The 16,423-nt window shown below is 33.3% G+C and overlaps 1 protein-coding gene across 4 annotated transcripts in view; it reads left to right on the top strand.

Annotated features, from left to right (window-relative positions):
- LOC118182896 (uncharacterized) overlaps positions 1 to 16,423 on the top strand; it is a 462,070-nt gene that overhangs the window by 306,330 nt on the left and 139,317 nt on the right. For all 4 annotated transcript variants that reach the window (XR_015042537.1, XR_015042535.1, XR_015042536.1 and 1 more), the window contains exon 13: positions 4,030 to 4,334. Coding sequence is in view for 1 of the 4 variants with exons in the window: in XM_085821730.1 (XP_085677856.1) it covers positions 4,030 to 4,334 (305 nt within the window). In the remaining 3 variants the exon portion in view is untranslated. The remainder of the gene's footprint in view (positions 1 to 4,029; positions 4,335 to 16,423) is intronic.

Raw genomic sequence — 16,423 nt, 5'->3', positions numbered from 1 at the left:
ATACATGTAAAATAGATTCATATAAAAAATTGTAACTAAAGAATAAAAAAGGTCTAGTAAAAAACTGGTTTCGAATCTAAAAAATCAGCAAAGTAATTTAAAAATAAAAACCTCTCTGAAAATATTAGTTTTAAGCTTATTGTTTCAATAAAATATATATGTAAGAATAATATATAAGGAAAAAGTAATGAAACATATAATGAAATATATAATGAAATAATATATAATGAAGTTCTATTAAAGTAACATGTAATTAAAATCATAGCATGTAATGGAAAAATATTAAAGTAAATTTGTATTTGAAATGAAAACGAGCCCACATATACTCGTACAAACAAAAATCTGCTTTATACAAAACAAGATTTTATTCATTTTCACTTTCTGGCAATAAACGGAGTACATACTTACGTACGGCTGGAATATCACCTCTATCGCTAGAAGCTTTGTGGATATTGTTTTCTTCTTTTATTAATGAAATTATTTTTGATATCTCTTGAACAAAATCAACACGGGTCTCTTCTGGTCCTGAGTTTTCACTGGTTTGACAAATGAAATCAATTATTATTGGCCCTAAGGGGCAATTTGCTCAGAAGAGTTATTAATTTCATTTTTGTATTTTGCACTGGTTCACTATAAAAGTCTGAATCACTTTTCAAAATCTTGCAACCAAATATTAGAGCCCTGCAATTAAATAATGAATCTCGCATCGTAAATAAAACAACGGTACCTAAAGACATCCAATTTTGAATAGCATAAGCCTCCACTCGAATATAAGCATTCGGAAGCCCATATTTGAAATCTGTCTATATTTGAAATTCTATTTCATATTTTGTAAAACTTTAACGAAATTTTGGTTAACAAACTCAACGATTTCAAAGCGAGCGATGGCAACACTATATGGATAAAAAAAACTTTTATATCTCCAGCTCGCGAAACTGTATCGGAAATTCTAAAGATGTGCTTCTTTTAATATTTTGTGATATTTCTGTTGAAATGAATTTTATAGTTTAAATGGGAAGAATATGATATTTAATAAATAAAGGTAACACGCAAAACGTTTTAAAAAACCCTCCTTTGGATGTAATGTAAAATGGGAAAGATTTCAGATTTTATTTTATTTTTTTAATTTCCTTTTTAGTTCATTTTTACAGTAATGTACGTTTTGAATTATATAGTAACTTTGTATTATTTTCGCATTTTAGTATTTATTAAACTTTTTTTTGTTGTATTCGTTTTTCGGTTAGGCCGTTACATAATTCATTTTAAGAGACCGTCAACAGCTTCAGTCATGTTGAAATTTCCAAGGCCGTTCCTCATTCGGATCATGTTTGACAAAATGATTACCCAGTTTACTGGCTAATTCTTGACCTTCGTTTACTAAACCTGCATTTAGAAGTGGTCATTTCTTCATTATCACTGTGTTCGAACCTCTGATATTTCTCTTGCTTACTTACTTTGTCAACTAACAATTCATGAATATCTTCAAACGATAGATCATCGAATCCTTCTCCAATAATTGTGCGGGTCATTGTAACGATATTGGCAAATTCGATCATATTAGGGACGATGAGAGCTTTGTTTTTTAATAGTGCGCCAAAAAGCTTTACAACATACAATGAAAGTTGCTGGTTTAAAATAAAGCTAATCAAATTTAATTGAATCTCTAGCTGAGAATTTCTTCCGCACATTAATCATTGTTAATGTTTCATCATTCATTTAGTCCAAAAGATGTTGGAATAGTTGTTTTACGTACTATGGTTTAGATGTCGCAATTATATTTTGGTCTATACTTGGTTGTAACGAAGATGTAGCATTAGGTGGCAGAAATAAAATTTATACATTTAGATGTTCCAGCAGTTTTTTTTAGAATTTTACCAAGCAAATAAAACGTCTTAGGTCCAATCGTGTTAAATCGAATGAGCCCATGTAAAAAGGAAATTATATAGTTATTCTGAATTCGTGTTAAATGAAATTCGTGTAAAAATAGAATTAGATGTATTTTATTTTCCTCTTTTACATTGTTAAAAATTACTCAGAGCGTTTCTGCAGGGTTAAATTACAAAAGCAACTCCAGTAAATACCTAATTTTTATACAAGAAATAGGAGACATGTTTGCTTCCTTTGCAAACTTTTAACTTTTATAAAGTAGCTTACTTAACTGGCTAATTAGATTTGAATTCTATGATCCTTTGTTCCATTGCCAAAATTTAATTTTTAATGTGGTTTGCAGTTTCATAATGAAACAGACGTACAAACATTTCATACTCGTTTAAGGTAATGATCTTATCCAATAATAAAAAGTAGATTACAACTGTGCTGCATGCGCGTACCAAACTGATGTCCAAAATTAAGTAGCTTGCTCTGAGACGTATCTTGAAATATCTGCTGCCAAATCTGAAAATTTAGGAGATATATATACCTTTAAATAATATTTGCACTTGGTGTGAAACGAAAAATAACTAACAATCTACAACAAGAAATAATTCAGAAGCTTTTTTTTTTCTAAATAAAGTTATGGTTAGTCACAATTTAATGAAATTATTTAGAACATTCGTTTAAATGAAAATTTGAGATGAAAACATATTTTTTAAATTAAACCTCTTTACTTCAAATGGATCTAATTTGAGTATCTCCAGGAAAATGATATTTATATTGTAGAACACATTCCGATAAGCTTGTAGTACCTACTATATTACTAACTAGGCCATCATACTGTAACCTCCTATTGTAAGAGGACTGGTGGTTTAATTTAAATTTAGGTAATAGTTCAGCTGAGACTATATTTAAGAAAGTTCCTTTCTACCTTCACATTGTGGATAAAAATAAGAATACCAGGCATTTACTGTATGCTCTTTGGAACTGATATTATTTGTATTCTTTTGAGCTCGTCATAGGGAAATATTTGTGGTTTTGTATTATATACCTTTCCCAAACAACAATAAAACGTAGGTAGTACGTTCAAAAACCATGTCATTCGTCTTATGAGAGTTTTTAGCGTCTTCATAACGGTCTTCGTGACATGCTGAAGTGGTTCGTGTTTCAACCGTACTGTTGACGAGCGTCTTTCCACGAACAGTTCCAAAATGCTTTCAAAACCATTTGTAAAGTATATTTATTCAAATTACACATACATACTGCATATCCTTCAACCTACGACTAAATTATGTTGAAGTTACGTACGTACAAAATGCTCCCAAGTAGTGCTGTTATGACTTTTTGTTGAAATGTATCCTTGAGCTTACAGTACTTTTAGATACGTACTAATTTTGTTTAATCTTTTGCTTTTCATATCACAGATAGGGAAGTATAAGCTGATTATTTTGATCAATGTACCATCTATGCAGAATAACATCAGTCATTTTATAGAACTTCATTAATAGTTCCAGAATTTTTCAGAATGAAACTTTCTTTTCATTATTTTTTCAATACATTTATATAAATGTTATACAAAAGTATTAATAGTACCGGTATTTGGTATGCTACTGTCCGTTATAGAGTTATAGTGTACAGAAATTGTGCCGAATGTTCTGCCAGCTGTTCAAATAACATTTTGTTGCAACATTCCAAAAATCTTTTAACACAACGCTCATGGCACGCTTTATAGAAATACTACAACACAACACTTGACACAGAACTGTCTATTTCAGAATGTGACGTGATTTAAAACAGTATATATAGTGTATATACACGAATATATAGACGGGATTTAAAACTTTTATCATATAAATGTTTCACCCTCGTTCTTGAAATACGTACATTGAAGTTCTTGCACTAGTTGGCTTCCTCGTAATTTTGTTACAGTTGATACACTGTCATAGATTTATAAGGTATATTTTTCGCCTTCTTAGCATGCCTTCGTGGTGTAGTGGTCAGGACACTCGGCGCGCATTCGAGAGGTCCATGTTTCGAGTCCAGGCGAGGGCATTGCTCATGTTTCACGTCTCCTGCTTCAAAATACCTAATGACCCTACACATGTAATTTCATATTTCGCGATCTTAACTTCTGTATTTGTATACTATTTTTCGTAGGATGATCCACTGTCCAGATACAAGCTTTACCAGCCAACAAGCACGATGCCCTTCAAGTCTTTCGAGTTCGAATCCATCGACGATCATCTGCGAACGGACGGATTGTACAGCTCTTCTCCCTACACACGAAGTTCGTCACTCATCCGGGGCTCCACCTACCCCAGGAGGTCTTCATTGACGGACATGAGACTTCGCGCAGATGACTTAGATCACATCCCTCTCAGAGACACCTCTGTAAACACCTTAGGTGTAAGCACTAAGTCTCAAGACCCTGCGCTTCGGAGGTATAGCAGAGAATTGGCCAGGTAAGAAATTTCTGCAGTTAAATACATTCTTAAATTGGTTCTAATTAATGCCTAGTCTTAGGTTTAAGGCTCTCTGGCTCCCGGCAACCCAGTGATATTGAAGAAGCAGTTTGTACACATTGCTTCTCAGATACTTCAAATCAAAATAGACGTGGTGGAAATGTTAATGCTAATTGTCTAAAACAGTTTTAAAATATTTCGGTAACTGAGCTAATTGAGATATATTTTACCAACTAATTTCCCTAGCTTGTGCCTGTAATGGTTAATCTTCTTCAAGTACAGATGAAGAGGAAACGAAAAGCAACATTTATAGTTTAATGAGCCATAAGATAAAAGTCAGCGTCGACAGTTCAAAATTCAGTAGAGTCAACTTATAATCTAAGAATTATTTCATATTTCAGCTCTTGAGTACTTTCTTGAACACCTTCTCAGTTTTGCTTTAATATACGCAACTTAGCTAGACAAAGAGAGCATTAAAATTTGACATTAACCCTTTAACTGCTTAAGACATCTTTTTAAACATCGTAAGAGTTCCGTCAAAAATGTTTTACATATGTATACACGGACTGAAATTTTTCGAAAACGAATCTAAAGACGCATTAAAAGCACATAGAAGTATATTCAATAAGGTTATTATGTTGTTTGAATATTTCAAAGCAAACGAAGGTTATCTGCCTAAGGAAAGAGATGCCTTCATGGACTTTTTTATTGAAACTGGCTCACGTTACACATGGGAAAATCACGAAAATCTACATGCAGCCACACGTTTACTTGAGTTGGAGCTGGAGTCTAACTTCCAGTATTTAGAGAATTTAATCATTCTGCGACGCGATATTAATAAAAAAAAGTAAAACTGAGTATATATTCTATTATAACTAGCTATTTGTTTTGTTCCTTAACCATTCGTTCAACTTTACTAACATAGTCCAAAAGTCTTTTTTATCTGATGAATTACAATTCTTTTAATCTCTCCCCGTTTACCGAAATCTGTCTGTTAATTATTTTAATTATAGATCTTGATCCAAAGAGTGTCAGAGAGGCAAGGACGCCTGAATACGGGTAGTTCGAATCTATCCGAAAGGCTCAGCTAAAACATGCGAAATATTTCGGTAAATTTCAACCCTTTGTTTTCTCACATGTCTAACATAAATGACCCAGGAGGAAAACCCATTTATGCCCATACGCCCATTTTTTAGAGTAAACTAAAGTAATAATGTCATCTAGCGGACAAGGGGAATAGCTTCTACGTTATGAATTACTTCAGGCGAAAACGTATTCATATCCGTAGTAACCAAAGAAATATCTTGCGTACTAGGAAAAACAAATTTGTACATGTAACAAGAAGGAAGAAGAATTTGTGTAACATTCTTTATCCAGACTAATTCTTGTTTATAGTACTTGCCTCTTGTAACGATAACCTGTTGGTTTCGTCCATCAGTTTTTAGCAGTGCTTGTGAACATGGAATGGAAATTCTAGTCCAGGCCCCGTTCCAGTCGCCGAGTTCTCTGCCACGAAGAGATAAAAAACAGGAATCTACGCTGTATGGAAGATTTAGAAGCGTGAGATATTAGTTTAAGTTTATTTTTATGCGAGTTAGGACCTGAATGTAAAAGCAATTTTTTCCTTTTATTTCAAAATTTATTTGATTAGTTTCCTTGATGTGATATTGGTCATTGACATAAAAGCACCGGTAGACCATATACAAATCGAAAACATGCATTTCCTGATGAAACTGTAAAATAATCGAGCTTATCAGGTCCCTGAAGGGAAGAAAGTTTCATTTATTCCTTCAAAAAAGACTAAAAAATAGACCCGCTGGAAATGTTAACCATAACAAAACTACACGGCATGCATAAAATAAACATCATAACAATCAAATGCCACATGATAAATTCAGACACACTTTTAATTCTAAGTGCAACATCGATAGGTTACCCAAGAAAGGACACTTGCAACCTTTGTGATACTGTAAAAACACACTTTGATATCAGAAACGCTTGCCAAAAAAATCGGAAAAACTTGATAAACCACAAATGAACAAAACCTAATTTAAGATTTGAAAATCGAAATGAAGGAAAAAGAACTTGAATTCAGGAAGAGCCAATTATGACAGCGAAGATGGTTTGGTTTGGTTTATTAGATTACGGCAAAGCACTCGAGGGCTATCTGCCTTAAGGGAGGGATGCCTTCGTGGAGGACTTTCTAAGGGAAACTGGCTCGTATACACGTTACACATGGGGAAAACCACGAAAACACCCATGCAGCCAGCCCGTTCGCGGGATTCGAACCTCGGACCGAACTACCAGTGTTTAGCCACGTTACCGCTCGGCCGCTGGTGGGCCTACAGCGAAGATGTGTATTCCCAAGATTAACATCAGATGAAACCGTCGAGAAAGTATTTTAGTCACCTAAGAAAGTGAAAATTCGTTTCTCTTCTATTTTATATAATGAAGTTACACAAGCTAAAAATTCATTTTTCTCAAAATTTCTTTCAATGGACACAAATGGCTCTCCTTCCCCGTGTTTTCAAATATGACCCAATTTCCCGTAGATCGTTAATTCTCAAGATCGTTGGTTCCTTAAATCGTTGATTCATCAGTGTGCCCGAGGCATCTTAGGATGTCGGGAGATTGTCCTAGAAGTGCTGCAAGATATTTCGGAGATAAAAAAAAAATATATGTTATTTAGGCCTCTTGTTTAAGTCGCATCAGTCGCCTTTCTCATATTCATATTTTAGCAAGCAAGCTGTCTGTACTTTGCGAACAGCAAAGATCAGAGTAGAAAATAAACTTGAGGATGATATAAGAATTCCGCTGTCAACTGCAAGTCCCGATACCAAATATTTAGTTTATAGGTATTATTTGCAACTTTCATATTAGCAAATAAAGCTTTTTTTCAATGATTTATACTCTAGTAAAAATATGCTATTATAACTACTATTTTGTTTCTTCTTTTACAATATATTTCAGAAAATGAATAAAATTAATACTGGAGTAGACATTTATTTTAATCAAAATTTAGCTTGCTTCTAATAACACACTTCACTTCAGTTTTTAAAATATATAAAAAGAATCTGAGAAAGTTGCTGCAATGTTTCCAAGGGTGTCGCAGAATTCACCAGATTGGTAAACCCTACCTTACATAAGTTTTACCATGAAAACAACTCTCCTTTTAAGCACTGAAAGTGTGCGAACATTCGTAACATTTTGTTATAGATTGTATCTTACTCATCGAATGAAAATGGCACTCAATAGTTGAATGCTCACATTCAGTAAGTTATGTCAATTCCCTCGTTGTTTGACAGGGACTTGATATTAACGACTTGAGCTATCATCATCAAAATCTGATAGACGTCCAAAATGTGAATCATCAATTAAAATGATCCCATAAATTAAAATAACCATTTCTTTGGTGTAATTTCAGTCATGGCATAGTCCCATTTGCATCACAAATTGCTTTTGTCTGCTCTGCTGCCTTAATCCATGCTTAAAGTGTAGAATGTGCCAGAAATGTCAAACTTTGAGCTATTGATGCTTCCTGTTGCTCCATCTAAAAAATAGATAAACTATGCTCAAAATTTTATGAAATATGAGTCATTTTATGAACACAAAATTACATAGAAAGTAATAACAATGTAATAACGTCAAACGAACTCTTGGCGTTACAGTTCTAACTCATAAGAAACTAACTCATAAGAAAGTGTTGTTAATTTATGCACTAACCGAGACCTCGTGTGCTTTGCTGTATCCAAATAAACAAGCAATGCCACTCTTATTCTGACCCAGCAGCAGTCAGATGATAAAATTGCTGAATACTAGTAGTTAATCCAGATTCCTATCTCGCGAAACGGGCATTCTGTATGGGAGATGTCTCGGTTTTCCCCGTGTTTAATTAAAATACTAAACAGTTTCTCTTAAAAGGTGTTGAAGATGAAAACATCGCAGCAAAAAAGTCACGGACAAAAACGCCACGGAGAAAACAACACAAGGAAAACAAGTTGTCGGACAAAACATCGTGGGAGGAAAAAAAAGCAAGGAAAAACAATGTAATTCTAAAACATCTTCGTAGTCAACTAAAAGCGGTGAAAAAATTTCGCAGTTTTAAAACATTGTGGTTCAAAATAACATTGTCAAAGAAACAATGTTTCTGCGAATCATAGTATGATGATAATATCTCTGATATGCGTTTCCGGAATATAAAAATTTGAGGTGAATTTCGCATATTTAAAAGAATAAGAAGAATTGCGTAGAACTGTTAAATCCGCATTTCATATTTTTCTATTAACGAATAAATATTTACTGAAAAACAAACCAGGAATCTAAAACATCCCAAAACCTGAAAATTAGTAAAAATTAATGCTATTTGTAGCCAGTTAATAGAATTTTAATCTTATGTTCCTTTATCTTCCTTATCCTTTTTATACTATATTTTCTCATGAATATTTATTCATACAACTGTATAAAAGAGAATATTTATGTATTGACTTTTATTAGTTGGCAAAACAAGTTTAAAATTCTACTAATTAATATACGTAGCGTCAATTTTAACTGATTTTCAGATATTTAATGCAAAAGTTCCCATTTTTGCATTTTTAGTATAATACAAAAATTCGAATTATAGATATGAAACTAATATTTCCTCTTGTGTTCGCAAATCATTATAAAATTAATTAAAAAATTTTATAGTAGGAAAAAGCATGTCTGTAATGTTATCATCATGCATTTGTTTATAAGTACTTTGTTCTTAACCTCGATATTTTGTGCAACGATGTTTTGAAACTGCGAAGTTTTTGCACCGCTTTATTTTCTGCCACGATGTTTTAGAACTGCGAATGCTTTGTCTTTGCTTTCTTTTCTTTCATGATATTTTGTCCTTGAAATGTTTTCTCCGAGACGTTTCCTTCCGAGATGTTTTTCCGCGGGTATCATAAAAAGTCTCCCACGAAAGCATTCTTTTGCCGTTATGTAAATAATCCAGTGCAGTTTTTTAAAGTTCTATATTGTTCTTTCATTTTTTTGTATTGTTAGACAATACAATTGTTATTTCTTTTTTAAGTATCCTATTTTCTTATGTAATATATAGTGCACAACATTTATTTTTCTCCTTGATGAAAGGGAATTCCGTGCGAGACTCTTACATGCAGTAGAGTTTTTCTACAAACGAACCATAATCCATTACTACGTTTTTGCCTAATTTTGAATTTTAAACATTTTTTCTCTGTGTAGAACTAAATTATTAAGAAAAGTAATGTTCTTCATAGTTTTCAAAGGTCTGCTTTCAAAGGGCCTCACCTTCAAAGAAGCAGAAAGAAAGGATCACCTTTAGAATCACAGTACTATTAAAGATATTTTACCGGTAATTGCTTTCGAAAACAATGTAAGATATTCTCCCATTCAGATTGCTTACATTTAATAAACCGTTACGGTACTACAATATATCTACGCTTTTATCTTTCCACAGATTTCCCAAAATAGCGGACATCGATTACTATATACACAGTTGGAAGGACAAAAAAGATCATGTAATTGCTTTTCAAGGAGATAAACCGTAAAGGTTCTCATAAATGATGGAGCGAATCCACAGTGAATGGCAAAGTTGCATGTCTCATTTTATTATTTTCTTTAATTTATCTGTAAATATATCCTGGGAAACAGCTCTAGAATAGCAGCTGCTGAATCAGATATTCTTTAAAACGGCTGTACCGCTTTCGTGAAACGTCAAGATTGGTTATTTGGCTATATAATATATTATATTTTATAGCAAATTTAACTTAAATGCAAAGCGAAGTTTATTCTTTAACTAATTCCTGCAAACGATGCCCGCTTCACAAGCTCAGAATAAAATTTTAAAAATGCATTAAGGTAATTGATTATTTATTTAGTTTTAAAAGGAAATATATTTGATTATTTTATTTCAATGTATGGTATTTAGACTCATTAATTATTTTTCAATCTACCTTTCAATGCATTAAGTTGAAGTTCATGAAATCGCCTTATATACAAGATGTTCATCTTTATTCCTGTAAAGCAACTTCAAAAATGTAGTTGGCCGAGCAGATAAAACCACTGTAAATCAATAGTTTAACCTGAGTTAAAAATTTCGGGATTGTTTTTTTCGATTATGGTAAAGTATGCTAGGGTGATTTGTCTAAGAAAAAATATACCTTCGTGGAGAGCTTTCTAAGGGAAACTGCTTCGCATCCTAGTTACACGTGGAGAAAATCACGAAGGCGCTCATACGGACAGCATATTATCCTGGAATCGAACCTATGTCGAATACCAGTATTCAGCGACTTCACCGCTCGGCCGCTGGTGGGCTCTAAATTCCCGGAGAACAGATTCGACTGCATTAGTTTTTTCTAGTTTTCTACATATGTAACTTAAGTACGAGTCAATTTCCCTTAGAATTTTTTTCATAAAGGCATCATTTCTCTTGGCCAAATAGTCTTACTGTACTTTGTCATAATCAATTTATTAAAGAGCCAAAAATGCAAGACTGATGATTTCAGTTTCAAAGCGCAACGTATTTCACGTGAATGTCAGATAGATAATAACTCAGTTTTCCAAAACAGTTTTCTTGGTAACAGTAGTTCTTGCTTTCATAGATGTATTTCCTTAAGTCATTTTCATTCTATGCTCATCTTTTCAAAACATCACATATATGTGTCCTGTCGCTTCTTCAGGTCTCAAGATAAATTTTTGTTGTTCTCTTTTATTCCGTGACCAGATATGGATGAACTAATTAGTAATCTTGGATAGGTCAGGTTGTGCATCTATTACTAGTCGTAACATTAGCAGTGGCAGTACAACTGTTCCCCTCTGTCTAAGAACACCTTACGCAATGGAAATAGAGGTCTTGTTATTATTTCCAGTACTCTCGGCTTCAAAAGAAAGCTTTCGGATTGAAAGGTTTACGATTTACTAGCCTGTGCAGATATTTTTCATACATCTATGGCTGGAAAACTGTGGGGAATTGAAAGGCTAGAACACATTCGAGACATTTTTCTAAGCGTTTATATATAAATGTTTCCCAATCAAAGCTTCGGACTTAATATGCTCAGTGAAATACCTTATTTCAGAAAATAAACTTGTTTGTTGTATTGAATGTTTCAGAACTTGTTAACATATATACGACAATGAAGCAAATACAAAATATTGGCAGAGATCTTTGCCATATATAAGTAACTGTGACAATAAGAAATATAAAGAATGCAAGTAAACGATTATATTAGACCACAAAACAGTAACTGACAATAAGTGACGTGAATAGTATGTTGCAAAGCAAACCGCAAAGACTCTCAGATTGCCGCTCAGGTGGTAGAGTGGTTGATGACACTGACTGCCGTACCGATGGGCCCGGAATCGAGTCCTGGAGAAGACATATTTGGAGGCGTATAGTGACCATGCTGCATGGATGCACTAAATATACACGGCGAGCCGAAAGTCCTCGCGAGAGGTTGGTGGTAGGAGAAGAGAGGTGGGAGACTCTCGGATCGCTCCCTCAAATCTTGGATGGAAATTTAACAATTAACTAAGTTCAGCAATACTTCAGTTGCCTATGGTACTACGGAAGGGCTGACCTAGCTTCTACTTGTACCTGTCACATAAAATAGCGATGTTCTCAACGGGTCGGCTGAATCGACAGCGGGGTGACTTAATGTCTGTTGTTCCTGGGTCCTCAAGTTTCTCGATCAACTTGTGAACTGTTGTTTCATTAGATGCGCTTTTACTTTCAAATATTACAGAATAGCTCCAAAGGTTTATGTATAGCAATCGAGATTCTTATAATGAGTTTTAAAAATAAAACCTCTCTATTCTTTTCTATAACGCTCCATAAGAACTAAGCTGCAATGAAGCTGCGAATTAAACAGGTAAGGATAAACTGCCAGTTTTGCTAAATAAAATAAATTTCGGCATTCTTAAATCGGAACATCTACCGGTTTTAAATGTATAAAAATATTTTCCATTTTCTAGTATTTGGGGGAGGCATATTAAACCCGGCGCTTTGCTTGGGGCACTTTGTACGAGACGTCTGTGACATTATGTACTACGCAGAAGTTTGCATCTTCTAAAACTTATACGACAAGGATTATGACTGGGTTAATTTATTGCTTAATTCTGGTCCTAATTCTTTTCTAGTGGAGTAAAGGAACGAAGAGTTCAGAACAAAGTTCACATTTAATTTTCAGAACAATGAATGAATCATTTTGTCTACACTCCGACTATATTGTTCAAATTTGAATTTCTTTTATGTTATTTTAAATACCCACACTTGGCGGAGGGAGGTTATTGTACCCACAAGTAGAGCCTTCTGTCTAATGTTAAGACTTAATAAAAATGATTATTATTTTAACCTTCATAGGACTTCATCTTAATTGAGATCGAAGCCGGTAGCTCAATTATCAGTTTAGTAGGGTCTGAAAGGTCAACGTTTCAACGCAACTACTTCGTTGACGTTTCAACGCAACTAGAACACATTATAATATCTTTAATATTCTCCTTCTTATTCACTTTATTGAAAGTATAATTGTCTAAAATAATTAAATATGAAGTATTTCTTTGCTAACTGTTACGTTATCTATAAAGTTTCTGTTCATCATTAAGTTGTTAACAGCTAAGATTTCCAAAGTCGAAATTTATCAGTGGATTTTCTACACCCCCTAAAAGTTGGCTTTCTTTCAGAATGGTTGCATATGTTATATTGGCTTCCTTATCTAATGCTGCAACTAATCAACAGCTATCATCAGTTATACAACAGAATGCACGAAAACGAATCTTTCTCATTTTTCTAAAGTTTCAAATATTAATTTAAGATTTATGAGTGAAGATTCATTGCCTGATAATTTTCGCAAAAGGGACTTCAAATATAATGTACAAAAATTTTTCATTTTTATACCTTCCCCCAACAGTTGTGATGCAGAACGAAGTACCTGATTGGTTAGCTGGCGAGATGCCAATATCAGTCTTGTTAGTGTTAGGGTCGAATGTCACTCGGGAACTGGCTTCGAATTCTGAGCACCGGGCGATCAATCGACATCTTCCCCCACCACACATAAACGATATCCACCAGTGAATGTTCGCAGAAATAAAACTTGGAAATTTACCTGTAAACAATTTCAAAAGTACTTTCAACTTCTCTGGAAAATAGAAAGGATGAGGAATCTGAAAAATGGAGTGGAAAAGATGAAAGTAGTGAGAAATCAAAATTAGTTCTTACGTATTAATATCAGAATTGAGCAGCGATTCTCAACCGGTGGTAACCAAGAGAAAAGTAGGTGGTACGCAAAAAAAACAAAGCATTTTTAACTTATAAATTCAAAAATTAAGTACAACAACTTTCTGTTTAAGGTTTTTCAACATTCGTATATTTATGCTATCTGAGTTTCCAGGGTCAATAGCCACTCATAGACTTGAGCAAAATGATCCGTTTTTATTTTAAAAAATATTCTTTTAGCCATACACATAAAAAACATTGTCATAAATGATGTTTTAAAAGGAGTCATAGAAACGGATGTTGTATTCAATAGAAAATGAAAATACTTTTTTATATAAAGATAATAGTACCTAACTAATTCTTTTAGAGTTGATCGATTTATTAGCATGTCCACACTTTATTCGCCACCATTTCCGGGCTCATATTGCTCTTTTTTCCATTAGAATAATTACGTCGATTTGCTGTCTCTAAAAGCAGGTATTTTGTCTTCCTGTTGCTTTGCATTCCTTACTTTTCCACACAATTTGAGAGTATAATTGTTTATTTCTGAGGAAGTCGTAATATACAACGCATTTAAATATTTCTGAAAAAAGGACAAACAATCCTAGATTTCCAAAATGGAAAAATGGCGGGGAATGACTAAGCGGAAAAGTCATTATTCACAGGGGATGGATACAGGACAATTTACTAGCATTGTCCTGTATTACATTTTTATTTTCCTCTGTGATTTAAAATTTGAATTGCAGAATTTTCTATTTAGTGAATTATGGCTTGCGCATTTAGCATATTTATTGATATTTTTGGAAAATTAAATAAATTAAATTTAGAATTACAAGGACAAAGTGTTAATTTGTTTAACATTAGAGATAAAATAAATGCAAAAAATTCGAGCTAATAATCAGAGAGTTGGTTAATAATATTTTAAGCTTTTTACCACAGAAAATTTCTAACCGAAAATAAATTGAAAATAAAAGAAGAATTAACATCCGACATTAAATATCATTCTTTTCCATTGATGAGTAATTTCAACATGTATTTTCCCGAGGATTGTGAAAACGAAAACTGGATTAGAAATCCCATTTCGCCCAAATGCACCTAAAATTTTATTTCGTGAAGAAAAGGAACAACTGATATAAATTCCCTGTGATCGAACTCTAACTGAAGATTTCAAAAATAACACACTTGTTAACTTTTGGGTGAACAGAAAAAAAGAATTTAAAGGCATTTTAAATAAAGCTATTACATTTTTATTGCCACTTTGCACAACCTATTTGTGCGAAAAAAGATTTTCTTCCATGTTACATTTCAAAAATAAATACAGAACAAAATTAAAAGTGGATCGTAATTTACGGTTAAAACTAAGTAAAATAAGACCAGACATAAAGAACTTGAACTCTCTTAAACAGGCTCAAATTTCACACTAAAGTTTAAAATTAAAGTATTATAACTCAAATTTTGGTAATTAAAATGGTAACCATTTTTTAATCGAGTATTTTTATGTGTGATATTTAATACAAATAGCCAATAGGTTGCAGAAGTGGCGAAATATAGTTTTTTTAACATTTCTATTGCGAAATTGAAAAACAATCATTGTAAAATATAGTGGTGGCTCTAAAGTTTTTCAGTCTTTGTTTAAGTGGCACGCGTAGCGTACTATTTAAACAACGCGTGCATTGATGATTGATGATGCAGAGTGATTGAGAACCGCTGCATCAGAGAGTAATGCATGATAAAGAAAACAGCAGTCTGAAATTTTCCAATGAATCTTCAGCATTCAAAGGCCATAAATTATAAAATGTATTTTATATATATCCGTCGCAACAAAAGTTTTTTTTTAGGTCAACAAGTACAAAAAAGGCTTCTAAATTAACATTTTCCGCAAAACAGTGAGAATATTGCATTAACATACTTTAAACATATCCATCAGATCACAACGTTACGTTACTTGATGGCACCATTCTGCTTTCAATAACAACAAGGCTAGTTTTTCTTTTGTAATGCCGGAACTGAAAATGGTATTTACAGAGCGGTGTCATTAAATACTATCTGGAAAAGTGCAACAAGAATAAATTATTTGAATTTCTTGCATACCTTTTCTGTCTCTTATTCCAACCTACTTGTTTCCTTCAATGAAAAACAAAAAGGATAGCAGTTTACTCTAACGTCTCAGCTGAGACAAATCATCTTAAAGAAATATCAAAGAACAGATTTTATCGCAGCTGCCAGCAACTTTAATAATAGCGGGCAGATAGACAGACAAAGAATATAATTCTTTTGAAGTGAAATACAATGAAAATCATTTCTTTTTCTAAATATTTTCCTAAAACAGACAAATTTAAGGAAAGTTTTTAATTTGTCTTTTGTTCAGAAGGTATAAAAATTGTTTCTGTAGAGTGGAAGACTTAACTATGCAGAAAATTCGTAAAATGTCTTGTAGAGTTCCTTTATGTTAATTAACCAATAATTTTTAGTATTTACACCTTTACTGTCACTTTTACCTTCCGGTTTCTCGCCAGATAGCAAACTGGCTCGCGTGTATTTAAGCTAAGGTTTTTGACATTGGTTAAAACTTAATAAGCTAAATGACAAAAGTACCATTACATTCCAGGTTCCACTGCAAGACAGCGTGTTCTGCCTTTCGAGGTCACGTTACTAAGTTGCTGCTAGCTCAGCTAAGTTTCGTAGTTTTCGCCCTTGCATTATTATTCCAATATCAAATGTCCACGCCGGTTAAATCTGTGAGCTCACTTCGCGTTAAATAGATCTGTGTAGCCTTTCGCTTCTAGCTTATTTAAATTTTACATTTGAGCTTACTGTTATTTGAAGTTAACTCGCCATAAGTGCTGGCTTAGCTTGTAAGCACCAGGTATGCCTT

This window comes from Stegodyphus dumicola, chromosome 8 (assembly GCF_044657685.1).
Source record: "Stegodyphus dumicola isolate Sdum_Otavi_A_Nest chromosome 8, ASM4465768v1".
NCBI classification, from domain to species: domain Eukaryota; kingdom Metazoa; phylum Arthropoda; class Arachnida; order Araneae; family Eresidae; genus Stegodyphus; species Stegodyphus dumicola.
Note: the sequence above shows the minus strand (reverse complement) of the source record. Positions and strands in the feature narration are given on the sequence as shown.